Below are 15247 nucleotides of genomic sequence, written 5' to 3'. Positions count from 1 at the left end.
CAAGGATCAGAACTTAGCCCATTGTTAAAGTGAAGGAAGAGGCTACTAGAAACTGTCGTTCCCCGCTACCGTAGGATATACTAAATGCAGATGACCTTGAAATATCAGCTGAACCTGAATCTCAGTTTATCGATAAGTTTAAAATTTGGAACAAGTCTTTACAAAAGCGAGGTACGAATGTTAAATTGGATAAGACAAAGCAGTTGATTTCAAACAAAAAGTGCACTGCTCAAAAAATTCTAAAGATTCCATGCGCTTGTTGTTCATTGAGAGTCGGTACCAATTAAAAACGCTGTAAATCTTGTGATCAATGGGTGAGCTGAGGAAAATACCCAAACATAATACTAAATACGTTTGTCCGAGAAGCAATAATCCTTCCAATTATCGCTCCAGTCAGGATGCTACTTTACAGATCAACCAATCCGAAACCCTGAGCACTGTCGAAGATATTTGCTATTCGGGTAACACTATTTCCTGTCAAAGTCACGCAATACATGCATCATCGATCAGAATAGCAGCACTTGAAACGAAATGGCGGCAGATTGCGCCACTGCTGCTGAATAAAGATATTGACTTGATTACAAGGTGACTTACGCACCGCTTTGAAACCTGGTCGCAGACCAAAGCGATATCCAGATCTCTTAGGAGTGCTGATATGAAAACTTTGCATAGGATCACAGAGTCAAATTTAAAGCAGCGTAACCAACGAAACAGTAAATAAAACGACAGGTCTAATTGATCTGGACAAGCTACAAGTGCAGTCACAGCCACGATGTTTTGGCCATGTTCGCAGAAGAGAAAATGGTCATTAGCTAAAAGCAACAGGGCGTGTTCCAGTCCCAGGGAAGATCAGCTGGAAGACCTGAAAACGCCGTATCGATTGTGTTATATGGGTCCTGAATAAATTAAACCTCAAGCGCACAGACTGCCTTGATCGAATTGCATGGAAAAAAGTATTGTTTCATCTGAATGCTGAAATTGATCAAGCCATCCAAACATAGCATTTTCCGAATCAAGCCATACGCACTTTCCGAATGTCCAACCCCGCGACAATGGGAAAACGGACAATACACGCATTAGTAGTAGCAGAAAGGAAGATGGCGTAAAAAATAGAAAAACTCATTAACGTCTAAGAAACATGTCCTAAGAAAACAACTGTTCTAATAAAAAAAAACGCTTTGGCTGCCAGCTACTCCGTTAGATTAACAGTATTTCTTTGATATTTCGTTAGATTAACAGAGAACCGCGCCACGAAAACTTTTCACTTTTACACATTTTGTAGCAAATTAGAACATAGAAAATTAGAAGTAAATTTAATTGCACTTTCGAAACTTGAAACTCAGAAAACTCGGAGAGGTCGACTGGGAGAGAGTCAGATATCTTTGCTAAAACTAGAACAGCTCATCGTGCAAAAAAAAATTGCCGTTAAACTTTTGCGATGAACCAACGATCGTAACTACAAAAGGGCCAGATGCAGATTACCGATGTTCCACAATTCGTTACGAGGCAACTAACGAAACAGAAAAGCGACTTGTGAATGCGAGCGGTTTAACTGTCAAACCTAAATGGGATGCACCCCGGCCAGGGCATCCACGATCTGCATGCAGCGAAAAGAATACTGACTGCTGCTTACGAAAACTATTTTGAAAGAAACTTTGATGCGGACAATATATGTACTTGGAGACTAGCGTGTTTCTGTTCAGAATGCAGAAATACACAGAAACTGAACTTTGACTGAACTAGAGACTGGGAACACGATTCCTAAAACTCTGTTTCCACTTGTAAACTCAGTGGATCGTTATTCCCCATCAACTTTTAGCTGTAAATTTACCATAATAATGATAATAATAAATAACCCGGCGAAGCTGAGCTTCGCACCACTTGCGATACAACTTTGATTAAAATCATACGGAAAAAAAATTGAAAATCAAAAAATCGTTTTTGTCAAAAAAAAAAGCGGTCTCAACCAGTAGTGTCACCTCTACGCCAGATGGTTGATTGAATTTATAATTACCATGTGGTAATAAAACCGAAAATACCTAAACAGAAACCTTCATGCCGAAAAAAAAATTCCTAACTAATAAAAAAAATTGTCCCTTTTGCCCTCAGAGCACACGCACGCACAATTTTTTTCGATCCCCGAACGACGCAATAAGAGGCCACTAGGTCGATATAAATTAGGCCGAAACTTATTAACCCGATAAAATGACAAAAATAAAAAAAAATTGACAAATCGAGTTGGTAAAATTACAATCAGTATTAAAGACAAATTTCGGTTCCGCCGAATTTTTAAAATGCTAAAACACTTCAAGAAATTACAGTGAAAACTGTTTACCGCAAAAACAAAAACGATTCATAGATCTGGCAAATAAGCCGACGAAACAAGCAGACAAATGAAAGGCCGATTTTTTTCGAGCCGGAATATTTACCGTATAAAAAGACAGTTCGTAGTCAGAATCAAACCGGTGACCTTTGGCGTCCCAGGCGTATTCGTTACTTCCGGGCTAAGTCTGCAGCAGATACTACGATATTTGAAACATTAAGAAACAAGGTACCACGAGTCCAGATGACTCCTGTGGACAAAGTTGTTTACGGGAAAAAAAGTCTACCACCCGATTGCAATACCCTTGCTTATCGCAAAGGTAATAATAATATTATCATTGTCGAAAATTGTTGATAACAAAACAAGGATAAAAATAGTTTCAATCCAGTGAGCCCTTTCGACTAATTAAAAAATTCTTATTATAAAGGAAGGCTGTCAATTACTCTTTGGAGCAACATTATAAACTGAATTCAACTAAATTTATCTATACATAATTTATTTTACTGTAAATTTTTAGAAAAAAAAATGTTTTCAATCAAGGACTATTTTTCCAAAAACTATCATATGCCCTATCCAAATTGTTCGGTCAATGTGTATTTTCCGATCTTCGGTCACGTTAGCAGTCAAAACCTATTTCAAAACACTTGTCTACTAGCCTTGAGTCAATGAGAGATGAAATTCGTTCACAAAGTGCTCCTCCATGAAATCATGAACGACTTTAGGAAATCGGTCAAAATGGTTGTGTATATTTCTAATTTTAGGTTCATTCACAAGCTTCTCAAAACTGAAATCAAAGTTAAAAGCAATTTGGTAGTCTCCATTAGGCAACCAATTGAGCTCCAGTTCTTCGGAGTAGCTTTCTTCCGCCTTAACAGAATTTAAATCTGCGAAGAGAAAGAAAAGCAAGATCATTAGAACCTGAAAACATCATCATAACTTGTCAAAACTGATAGATTCTTTTCTAAATACTTTTAAAAAAACGCTTCATTGGCAATCAGAGAAAGACTCAAAAAAATCTGAGATCTTTCGATGAGAGTTAACCTTAGTTTGTCAGAGTAATCTTCCCTAAATTTTAATAAGTAAATTACAAAAGGGGCCCTTCCATTTAGTTCCGGTCAGTGCACAAGCTGGATAGGGCCATACCAGCGTTAAAAAAATGCATATATATTTATAAATGTCAGCAAACTATATCATTATATCAATGAAGTTATATATCAGTATCTGTAACATTCGCCCGGAAGATACATATCGACGGATAACAAAACTAAGTCTTAAGACGACTGGCTAGCGTCTAAACAGAGCTTTGCATGTTTTTCACCGTCTCTACCAAGCCAGTACTTTTCGGTGGTCTTTTCTAACATCGGGTCGACAAAAACGTTACTGTTCTCCGGCTTCGACCAGAACGCTCAAATTAACTGAATTACATGCAAAAATAGTGAGCTCATGGCTGGGTCTCAGTATCCCCAGACCACGAGGTCACTCCTAAAAACAGGGCTACTACTTATTATATTACTATTGTTTTTGTTCAGTAGATAAAAATCATCATCTCCATCGAAGATGGATCAACCCTTTCCCCCCAACTCCTAGCACCTCATCCTTGTCAAAACTAATCCAAATCTCAATTAAATTCAAGTCAGGACATGACAGGATGCTAAAAGTTCACACGAGTCAATAAAAGTTTTCCGTCCCGAGACCCTTCCGGATTCTTGAATCCGGTGAATCAAGCCCGTTGATCTCGATTTCTTCCCAATCCGGAAGGCTGGTTTCTTACCCTTCACCGTTGTTCGCAACGGCCTTGCAACTATTGTAGCAGCACAATAGTTGCAACTCGGAACGTTATCTGCAATCTGCTGCTGTTTTTCAATCACGATTGTCGTTGTTATCGTCAGCTCAACTAATGTTGTTGTGTTTTCTCACTCGTTTTCTGTTAAAATGGCCGTTTCAGCATTTCTCAGAAATGTGACGTCATCATTCGAATTTTTGAAATTTTAAAATACTAGAATATTCCAGCCCTCACCGTTTGGCTAAACGTTCCAATAACGCCCTTAGTTCTTAAAAACCACCAATCCGGAAGGCTTACTGCTAAAATTTGTAACATTCGCCCAAATATCACACAGCGACGGAGCGTAGAAAAAGTACCTATCAACGACTGGCAGGCGTCAGTTACCTTAATTCTACTCGTTTTTCACCGTCTCGACCTTGCCAGTTGATTTTCTGGTCTGTTTAGGGCAAAGTAAAAAGTTACCATTTTTAGGCCATCAGTCAAACGACTTTTGATCAGCTTTCGTTTGCATGCGAACACAACCACATAGCTGAGTCTCGGATCCTCAGACTACGTGATTGTCATTAAAAACACGGCTCGAACAACCTATTTTTATATGTTTTTGTGTGACAGTTTTATATTAAATCCATTGGAGATGGATTGACCCTTTCCTTTTTCTACCTACTCATGTCCTGAAATATCAAATAATATCGGTGTTTAATTAAGATCTAGGACATTACAGCAGCTGTTATAGTTAGTTTACCCAGTCCCTTCACATATAACAGTCTCTGGGGGACCAAGCCTCCGCTCCCGTGATTTTCTTGAGATAACACTCTTATCTCCTATATTTCGTGTCCCGGGAGGGTTCCGTGGTATTTCTCTTCCCCCCACTGAAGCCTCCGTCTCCACAAATATCTGTCGCTAAGGTCCTTATCGTGTGTTCTTGCCACGATAAGAGGCTCCGTAATTTTCCTGTCTCTGATACAACCGTTCTTCACAATTTCTATCGTGGTTCTGATTTTCGTCTTTTTTATTCAAAATGGCCGTCTTTTTTCTATTTCTCAGAAATGTTCTTCTTCCGATCGAAATTTTAAAAATAAAAATTCTAGAACATTCTGACCCTCCGTCGCAACACTTTTCTGTTCATAAGGCCTTTAGTCACTTTTATTTCTGTCGCGGGAAGGTTATGCTGTGTCATCTGGCAGAATGGCACATACTCCCCGGACAAGTCTCCATCAATGTCCCTATTGATCGCACAACACCGGGTTATCGTCAAGTAGGTATCCAGTTTTCTGTAACCAATCTTACAAATCGCATAAGAAAATGAAATTTATCTACTCCACTTCAACTCACTACGTGTTCACAAATGGCATCGTACTACATCTCACTGCCTTTCAACATTTTCACAAAATTTGCACCATGAGGAGTGTCCTAGATAAAATTTCTTTTCTGACTACTTACGTCGTCTTGTTATACAACTTCTTTTCGCTCTTTGTGATTAAAAAGTGGGACGTGGCACGGCCACGCACCCGTTAAAATTAACTTTACTTCACTCACCAAGTATAATCAGTCATTTATGCGGTCCTTTCCATATTAAAACTAAGAAACTCTGTGGCTAGGAAAGTTATTGAGTTACCCACCCTTCTCGAGCGAGTTTACTCAAACTTACCATGTCGCCACACAGTGAATTTGTGTCTTACACAGGTTAAAAACTTCAGTCGGGAATAAATAGGTAAATATACTCACCTATGCTCCTTATATACATACATAGATAGTAGTAACTAAAATCAACAAAATCAACAATTTTAACAATTGCAACATTTTCAAAGTTTGGTCTGACCAAACTAAATCAAAACAAAAAGTTTCACAAGTTCAATAATCAAAACTTGGTTGATTTGTTCAAGTTTTTACACACAAAGACAATCAAGTTCTTTCTCCTTCTCTTCTCTCCTTCGGTCATCTTCATTCCATCATTTCTCCATCCTGATGTTCAGCGTCACTGTCTTCCAGAACTTTCTCTAACATGTCCAGAGAGTTGCGGGCCGTGCCCCAACCCTCCTGTTCCAACAGCCTCGGTTTGCAACAAGGTAGCAAGTCCACATTCACCTTCTGCTCCCGGTTCCTGCAAAAGCTGTTGTGAAGACACAGGCTCACGTTTCGTTCTAGGTCAGCTCTTAAGACCTCTTTCTTCTCATCTTCAGTAACACAAGGCGTTCCAGCTACCCGCTTCACCGCTGTGGTGACCGCGTTTCTGTGCGTCAAGAATGCTCGTTTATAGGCTCCTGGTCCTATATTTAGCTGGAAAGATTGATAGGCTTCCGTATTCCTTGACATGTGACGCTTCGCGCGTTCATACATCCAAGATGTCATCACTGCACGGAACCAAGGCATCAATCTTTGCCTTGACCATATTCTTTCAATGGCTTTAGGTATTCTCAGAACCTTGCAGGTGGTTCTGAAAAGATCCAACTCACGACTCATTTTAACGTTGCTCAACTGTTCAGGAGTCGGCACGGCCGTCTCCTGCTCACTTGTGTCCGCGTTAGCCTCTAACCATCTCACTGCTAGCATGGCGCTAACCACCACGATTGACACTTGTTGATTCTGATCGGGCAACCCCGTGGAGTACAACTCCTCCACGTCCCAGACTAGGATCAGATTCCCGCGTTTAGGGTACCACAACGTCTGCGCCAAGCAGTGGCAAGGATACTCCCCATGGGTTCTCACTATGTTCCTTCGGGTCCGATACCCTGAGGCTCCCAGCAACGGTTCCACTTCCATCAGAATTCTATGTAGGTCGTCTTTCTCTTCTATAGTGGGGAATTCAGTAGGTAACGCTCCACTCGCTTTCTGTTTCTCGAACTCACTCACATTTCCTTCGTTCAGTCTCATGAACTCTTCACCCACAACGTCTTGCAACTCGCCTTCGGATCTCTTCGGGACTGCCCAAAAGATCTTTGCCAACAAGTCATATGACCTCTCTGACATTCTGGCCAACCTCACGCACTTTGGCACAGAGAAAAGTTGGTCAACCAACACTTGTTGCGTCCTCGCATCCATCACCACCATGTGCGTAGGATACTTGCTATTACAATACGGCGCTGAGCTTGAACCCACCATATATTTTGAACCAGTAGGTCTGTGATAGGCTTCACTATCCTTCAGATTCATTTCATTCTCTAGGGCTTCTCGCCAGCCTCCAATCTTTTGTTCTGTCTGTAATGCTCCAGGGAATATTTCCACGCTGAGGGACGTCACTAGCTCAGGGGCACGCTCCAAGCGCTCGAGCGATTCTATCGAACTCGTCATGCTGCAAAATCCCAAGGCTGTGATCAGGTTTACGTCCGTCACCCCATGGCAGTCTGCGACCAACTCCATGGCACTCTTATCTGACATGCTCAATCTTCCGTACAATCGTGCCAGTTGTCGATGCTGCTCGCTTAGCGTAATCAGGCAGTGTCCCAGGTTACAAACATGTCCTTCCATCCCACTGTGTTGAGCCAAGCATGTGCCTTGCTTCAACCAATTACTCGATGTACCTTCCTCGGACAGCTCCGTGGACGGGTTGCTCTTCTTCTTCGTCAATCTCATGGCCAGCAGGTGTTGTATCATGACCAGATCATGTAGACTCGCATCATCATCCCGGTCTAACATGATATCCGCGGTCATGTCCCAGATTAAGCCTGCGTTAGGATGGGGACACCAGGAAGGTTTCATGAGTTCCCACATCACTACTAGACTGGTTTACAAGGGACCGTCCCAAGAACCACAATCAAAACTCACTTGCCCTCTTAGCTCGGGAATCGAGGGCTCGACTACTCGTTCTTCCAAAATAATTCCAAGCTTGGGTTGTTCCACCATCAACATTCCAATTTCCTTAATCCGTTCAACCCAGAAGTTGAGCACTGTGACTTGCTCGTAGTCGAAGTATGCTTCCCTGGCTTCTTCGTTCACGAAGGGATTATACGCCATCCCTGGTATACCAGACACGTATTGGAACGACTTCAGTTTCCCTAGTGTTGCAAACTCTTTTTGTCCTCTGGCCGCTTCAATCAAGTCTCTGCTCACTCTCAATTCTTTGTTGGAGTATCTTCTCACCTCTTCCAACTTGCGATAGCTTTCCATATCATTCGACTTCTTGCTTGGCACGGTCAATGGCATGTCCTGATATAGCTCTAGGAGTGCCCTAAGGAAGTTCCTTTCGCAATCAACTCCCTTTTGCCGAATGATCTTTATACATTCTCCCAACACAGGAGTGGGGATGCGATCCACCACGAACCTGACAAAGCAAAGGGCATCCTTACGCTTAGCCCATGCTATCGCTGAATCGTCTTTCGAAATCAATGCTCGTAGAGCTTCCATTAACTCTAGCTCCTGTTCTCGTGATTTCGAGTCATTACTGGCTTCATACTCCGCCTTTTTGATGCCCATCAAGCACCAAGCCAGTCGTATTTGCAGATCAGTTCTCACGCAAGGATGAGCCAGGTATGCTGCCACAGTAGCAGGTGCATTCATCGTCTCATCGAAGTATTTCTGGACGGCCGCCCTCCAAGAAATTTCTAGCAGTTTTTCCAATCCGATTTCGTTCGCTTCTGATGACATCACTGTGCCATACTCTCTTCGATTGAAGTTAGAGTTCTCCGTAAGCCCTTTCAGATATTCTTGCATGGCCCGCTTTTCACTCCAAGCCATCAGGTGCCCTCTCGCGGAGTTCCTCGCTTTCAACATCTCCACATAACCCCCTGCCGGATCTCCCATGTGGACCGATTCCGGCACAGTTATTCGACTGTACTCGACCACGTCGAGTTGTCCTTCCAGTTTCAACTTGGCCATGTTGATTCGCGAGGGCCTGTAATCTTCAAGTCCTCCAGATCCACATTGACTGATTACTTCCATTTCTAACTTAGTGTCTGCCAGGGTTCGCGCCGTCTTCTTCGACCTTGTGGCGGTTACGGTCAGACCTGCCAAGAGCATAGGGGGTATCAGATTCTCTTTTTCTCCCCCTGTCAGCGTTGTACTATCTCCCTGCCCGCTCTCGCCTGAACGACCTGCGCTCGTTAAAGAGGTCACCACTGCGTTGGCTCTTGACTTCACCACTCTCGGGTTCATGGCTCGACTTCCTGTCTTCCCTTTTAGTCGCTTCAGCCCTTTCCTGGCTCGTCTGACAGGTAATTTCTTTGCAACATGCTGATCATCGGCACTGTCTTCTGTTACTGACTCGGTCAGAACATCCGACTCCATGGAGCTCACTATTTTTTCCAGGACCTCACGCATGATGGGTTGGTTCAATCCCACCTTCATTATGGACTGCGTCCCATATCGCCTTATCACGTCCCAAGATTTCTCCATGAAGTTTACTCGGCTCCAGATTGCTCCTGTCTTGCCTTCCAACTCCATTTGATATCTTTCCCATTCTTCTTCTGGTAATGTGCTGAGGAACGATATCTTCATTGACTCTTCGATTTTCCTCCTCCTTGGTGATTCATAAAGCAGTTTCTGCGGATCCCTGCTTCGGTACTCTCTAGCCTGGCTTATTGGGTCTATCGGAGATAGATCGGCCGACGCCTCCTTTGTAGGAGACATGAAGGACGATGGTGCCATTAGCAATAAACTCCCATCGACTTCCCCATCGTCGTCTTCACTGAACCGGTATTCTAGCAAGTCCCTTTCCAACGCTCCTAGATCGGTCTCTCCCGGTTTCTCCGTCTTACTTCCGGTCCCGTCATCGTTATCGTCCTGATCCATCAATTCATCGTCGTCCGCATCAGGTTTCGGCCTAGGTCCCGAGGGTCCTTGTCGCGCGTCTGTGCCCGAATCCGGCCGAGCCGGTACGGCCATGTCTCCTGCATGATAAAACAATTCATCATCGACCAGGAACTCTACCAACTCCTCGCCGTGTGGGGCCAGGTCCTCTATCGTTATATATGAGCCACCTCTGCTCTCACTTGCCACCTCCAGCATCACCACTTTCACTTCTCCTGACCACTTCAGTCTCGATAAGTCATCCGCTGAAGAATATACTTCGTTCCACGTTTCAGCCGAGACCTCTGGTCTCCTGGAGGGTAGTGCCTTGATCTTTTTCCTGCTCCAGGCATCGGGGAATGAGAAGTCAAACATATGCGCAGCGGCAGCGTTCCAGCTGATGAAGCGCGGCTCCATCCCTCCACTCCACTTCAGCATTCTCTTCTCCGCGTCACGAGCTGCTCCGATACGAGGGGCAATGATGGGAGATGTGACTCCCAACAACATCCTCCTTATCGGTGGATATCGATGGCATTGGTCCGGCAGCGGCCTGGACCCAGGAAGCCATGTTTGTTGATTCTCTCTCGCATGGGCATAGGCTCCCGGCAATTGAGGTACTACCACAGCCTCTCCTGTATCTTTCACCACTGGTCTCAAATTCCAGAGTTTTGGGTTAAACTGGATGTGGGAAAGATCCTCACGGCCCATTCGGCATTTGAAGTGGTTGTTGAAGTCCATCAACACCCAACCTGGCTCTGCTATTCTTCCGAATAGCCTATCATCGCTAGCCAGCTTTCTCAGTTCACTCTGCTCTACCCAATTCAGCACGGAACAATCCACTACTGAGACCAGGTTGACGTACAACACTGAATTCCTGTACGCTTTAACTTGCACATCCGGGAACGCAAAGGACATCACCGGTCCATACACCACTGTGACGAATTCCCTCAGTCCGTGGACCAGAGCCAACGGATCAATCCGCATCATAACAGCTAAGTCTGTTAGTAAGGGCATGCCACAATACTGCTTACATTCGCTTGCGTTCGTCGCCACTTTGTCCTCTCCTGTGACGCTTCTGTTTTGTTGCAAGAGGTATTGAAGTAGGAGAGTCCTCCAGTCTTTCATCTTCTTGAGCGAGGCAGTTTCCAACTGTGCATTGAACTCACGACTGGGTCCCTGTAGTTGTTCAGGGTAACGCAATAGCACAAGCAAGTCTCCCAGTCGACCATAGGTCATGGCAATCAGAGTCAGGAGTCCATCCAATCTTAAATCGGCCAATGCTTGGGTGAAGAGGTTTGCCGGTCCTTTCACAAAGTTTTCATGACCAAATGTCAAGTATAAGGCTAGCACCAGTCCAATCGACAACTTCCTGATGTCTTTGACGAAACTCGCGATCAGGTTCCTAGATGCCCTCGGATAGCACGTCGATAGGAAAGATGGCGTCCATCCCACTCCCATTCCACCCAAGATAGCATCTGATCGTTCGTACTGTGCCTTTGTGGCCAGCACGTCAGCTTGGAACTTATCCAGCGACATCGTGTTTACGTCTTGCATTAGTTTTAGCATCTTGCCTCCAGCCAACTCCCGGGCATTAATTAGAGTTTTCAGATACGCATGTATCTCTTTAATTATTGCCGGCGCGTGTTCAAACGCGTCCTCACCCAAGGTGCACAGCCTCGGTGACAGGTACAACCATATATTGTTGTGTGGCTTCGTACGCAAAGCCATTGCCATGAGGTCCTCCTCTGCTGACGTCATGTTCTTTCTGATCATCCTTCCCTGCTCATTCTCTGCCTGATCCATCTGTCTGAACCAGAGATCATCAGCCACCTGTTGTACTAATAGATGATCGTCATCTACCCCTGGTCTTAGCTTCAATAATCTTGCAAAGTTGGACAGCTCCAACCCCAGAACTTCATCTAGCACCAACCTAGTTGTGCTACAATCTCTGAGCCCCTGTATGGCATTCGAGATGTCAGCCCAAACGGCGGGAAGCTCAGATCGGGACGGATAGTAATTGTCCGGGTCCACCACTCTGTTTGGGGCAGGAATTATCACGTTAAATATCCCCTCTGCTATCGTCGTGACCATTGTATACACAAATTGAAGGGGTTCAGGCAACGCAGCGTAGCCTGGTGACAATACGAAGATCACCTTCACCACATTCATGGTGAAACGTTGTCTTGCTGCTGCCTCTACCTCGGCCATCGCCGAGAGCAGTGTCATTATCGCCTCCCCTATAGTTTCGTTACTCGGGATCGATCCATCCGTCAGACGTGACAATAAGCCTCTGCTTTGTAGATGATCATTTGAGCCTGCAACCACTATTAACTGCGGCTCCATGCTGACCACTCTCCGTACACTTATCATCATGCCTATCGCCTGTCCCCAGTCCAGTTTAGGCGCCGTTAAGAAAATCACATCGGGCCAGAATAGAGAACGGGGCGTGTAGAGATAATCGGAGCCGGCCACAACCAGATATTTGGCAGCGTTCATGTCCAAGGGGTCATAAGCTGCAAAAAGGCCATCGCCTATTGGGGCCTTCAGGTTCCCGTATCTCTTATCGTCTCCAACCACTGTTGTAGTTCGGGGGTAATCCCTCGAATACTCGCCCGGCGTCTGACCGGGTGGTTTAGCGAATTGTCTGTACATCTTGTGATGTTTGTTATTGGGCTTGTTCTCCGTCTGGAACTTGCCCTTGCGCACAGGTGGTGTCCTTTCCCGGGTCCTATCTCGAACGTCGGTGAGCGACCGGGTGTTTAAAGGTCCAAAGGTATTGTCATGAGGTAATCCATCCAGGTCTACATGTCGGAGTGAGGTCGAGGAGCTGAATTTCTCCTGTTCTGCTAGCAGCCAATCCACGCCCGGTATCCGATAAAGTCGAGACACTGTGGGACTTTCACCGCCAGTCAATCTCATCGCATCCTCCCGACACGTCAAGGTATTCATATTCAACTTCGCCGACATGTCCGTCTTATACTGACCCCAATGACTAGGATCTGATCTATTCCAAAGCAGCCTGCTGCCTGATTCAATTCCCTCCGCTGGCACGGTACTTGTAGACGGTCCTGCTGTCGAAGCAGGATTTGTCGTGGCAGGCGAATCGTTCCTCCTAGACGCGGTCTGGGAGTTATTCCTGTTGTTCTGTTCCACCGATCTGCCGAGTCGGCTTCCAATCGATTGCGGCCTGGGAGGAGGAGCAGTCCCCAGCCTGTCTCTCACGTTCGAGCTCGGAGCGACGGTTGCGGCTCCAACCGTCTCCGTCGCCAAGGGCCCTAGACGGTTGGCGAGGGATTCGGGCACGGTTGCCCTTATTCTACTCCCTCCGGTCGAATTGGTCCGAGCCAAAGAACCGGTCGCCCTCGACTCTTGCTCCACTTCCCTCAATTGCGTCTGAAACACATCATTAATCCAATGCCTCCCTCGTTGGGTATTGAAGTGCACTCCATCTTTAGTGAGCGCGATGTGGTCAGTCATGCGCAGCATATTTTCGAGATCCAGGAGTCGCAACTCGCCAGGGTTGTTTCTCACCAGACTGCGGGTCATTTCATTCCACCGCGTCACGTTGCCATTCATGAAATCTGCAGCTATAGTGCCCACCAAAGGATTTGGTGGTATCGTACACAGGATCACGAGCTTGGGTCTATACTTATCTTTCAATTCGTTCAATAGGCACACCAATAGAGGTTCCCACTTGTTCTCCGGAGTCACGGGGGCTCTCGAGACGTCATTGGTCCCCAGCATTATTATTAATGTATCCAAATGATCCTCGCTCTGGAACTCCATCATTTTGATGACTTGAGCCACTGAGGCTCCTCCAAAGGACAGAATGGTAGTATGACCATAGACGAAGATCTCATTCAGATCTCTCACCAAACTGTCTCCAATGATCAAATGGCGACTCCCTGGGGGAATTACTTGGTCGTTCGTGGCGGGGTTCCAGCTCATGTCATTCAGGCAGGCTCGAGGATGTTCGGCTGGCACTTGCGTGAACTGATGACGTGCCATCAGATTCTTCCTGATGTCTACCACGCGAGACTTCTCAAAGACTCCACCAGGCGCAGAACACGCTATCGTGCGGGTTGCTCGCTCCGAGCTATTTGATGAATGATCACGACGCTGGGAAGGAACGATCCTAGCCAGTGTCCGCTCAGTGCCTCTGTTGATCTCATCCATCGCGGCTCTGGCCACTTGGTTAAATGATTCCTGAAATTGAGGAGCTAGATAGGTGTCAGAAGGGTCTGGTATCGTAAACCTCTGACTCGAAGCAGACGGTCGTGTCTGCTGAGGAGCCTCGGGCCCCCTTGATGCACGCAAATCCAGAACCTCAGGTCCTCTCGATGCGCACAGCTCCTGCGCTGTTGTCCTGGGGCGTGTGTCGTTAGATCCCTCCGAGGACCTCATGCTCGCCAGGATTTCCGGTGACACTTGGCTCACCTTCGCCATATACAGCTCCTTCAGGTGCTTTATCTCATCCTCCTTGTAGGCCACCTGCAGATCTTCAAATTTCTTTTTCCATTCGTCTCTCTCCCGAGCTATGGCCCTGTACTCCTGAAGTTTGGCACACAGCTCACTCTGATCTCTCTCCTTCTTCTCCAGTGTCTCAATCGTCTCCGACGTCTGGATCTCTATCTCGCTCACTCTCACTCTCTTTAGGGGAGGAGCAGCTGTTGGAGAGTCGACAGAGTGTGACGGGCCTGGCCCATCACGTTGTCTCTTCGCTCCAATGAGTGGCTGCGCAGGTTGGACGGGCAAGGGCATCTCACCTAGCCGGTGGTCCCTTTGCTCACCTAGTCCTGGCTCACGAGCCAGGTCGTGGCCAGACATCTCTCCGCGCCTCCATCTCATCAATCGGTTTCGGCCTCTCTCGGCGGTCCCGGACTCACCGAAGGCCAACATCAACACGACTTCTGTAGGGCGATTCCCTCGACCCTCTCTTCCCAGTGCATTGAGGAGTGCGACCACAAACATCGCCAACCCCGGGTCTTCTCGTGTAAAATCACAATCGATCAGCCGCTGATAGATCTCGTCTAGAGTCGCTCCTAGACTCGCTGAGAGGAATTCCATGAGTTCGTTAGTGTCACCCATTTCTTTTCATGTTGATTCTTCTTGTCGTGTCGTGTAATTTCTCTCTGTCTCTTCTGATTCAGTGTTCAGTAAACAATTTTCGATCAATCAAGATCTAAAAAACAGGTCGCGACTTAGAACCATCATTTTAGGATGTAACATCAATCATTCTTTAAAACTCTCCATTGAAATTCTCTTCACAATTCTGATTTAAAATTTAGCACCAAGGTGGATCGTCCACCTTTATCTTTGTCAGAGTAGCACGAATAAGCGCTGTCACCTTGATGACACAAACATAAAACATATCATAACAATAACATAACATAAACACATAAACATCACACACCTATACT

The 15247-nt window shown here is 45.7% G+C and overlaps 1 protein-coding gene across 1 annotated transcript in view; it reads right to left on the bottom strand.

Moving 5' to 3' along the window:
- LOC134854555 (GPI transamidase component PIG-T-like) overlaps positions 1 to 15247 on the bottom strand; it is a 208524-nt gene that overhangs the window by 6487 nt on the left and 186790 nt on the right. The window contains exon 2 of the mRNA XM_063870862.1: positions 2980 to 3243. Within this exon, the coding sequence (XP_063726932.1) occupies positions 2980 to 3235 (256 nt within the window). The 5' untranslated portion in view covers positions 3236 to 3243. The remainder of the gene's footprint in view (positions 1 to 2979; positions 3244 to 15247) is intronic.

The sequence above is a fragment of the Symsagittifera roscoffensis genome, chromosome 9 (genome assembly GCF_963678635.1).
Source record: "Symsagittifera roscoffensis chromosome 9, txSymRosc1.1, whole genome shotgun sequence".
In the NCBI taxonomy this organism is placed as follows: Eukaryota; Metazoa; Xenacoelomorpha; order Acoela; family Convolutidae; genus Symsagittifera; species Symsagittifera roscoffensis.
This window is presented reverse-complemented; position numbering and strand designations above follow the sequence as displayed.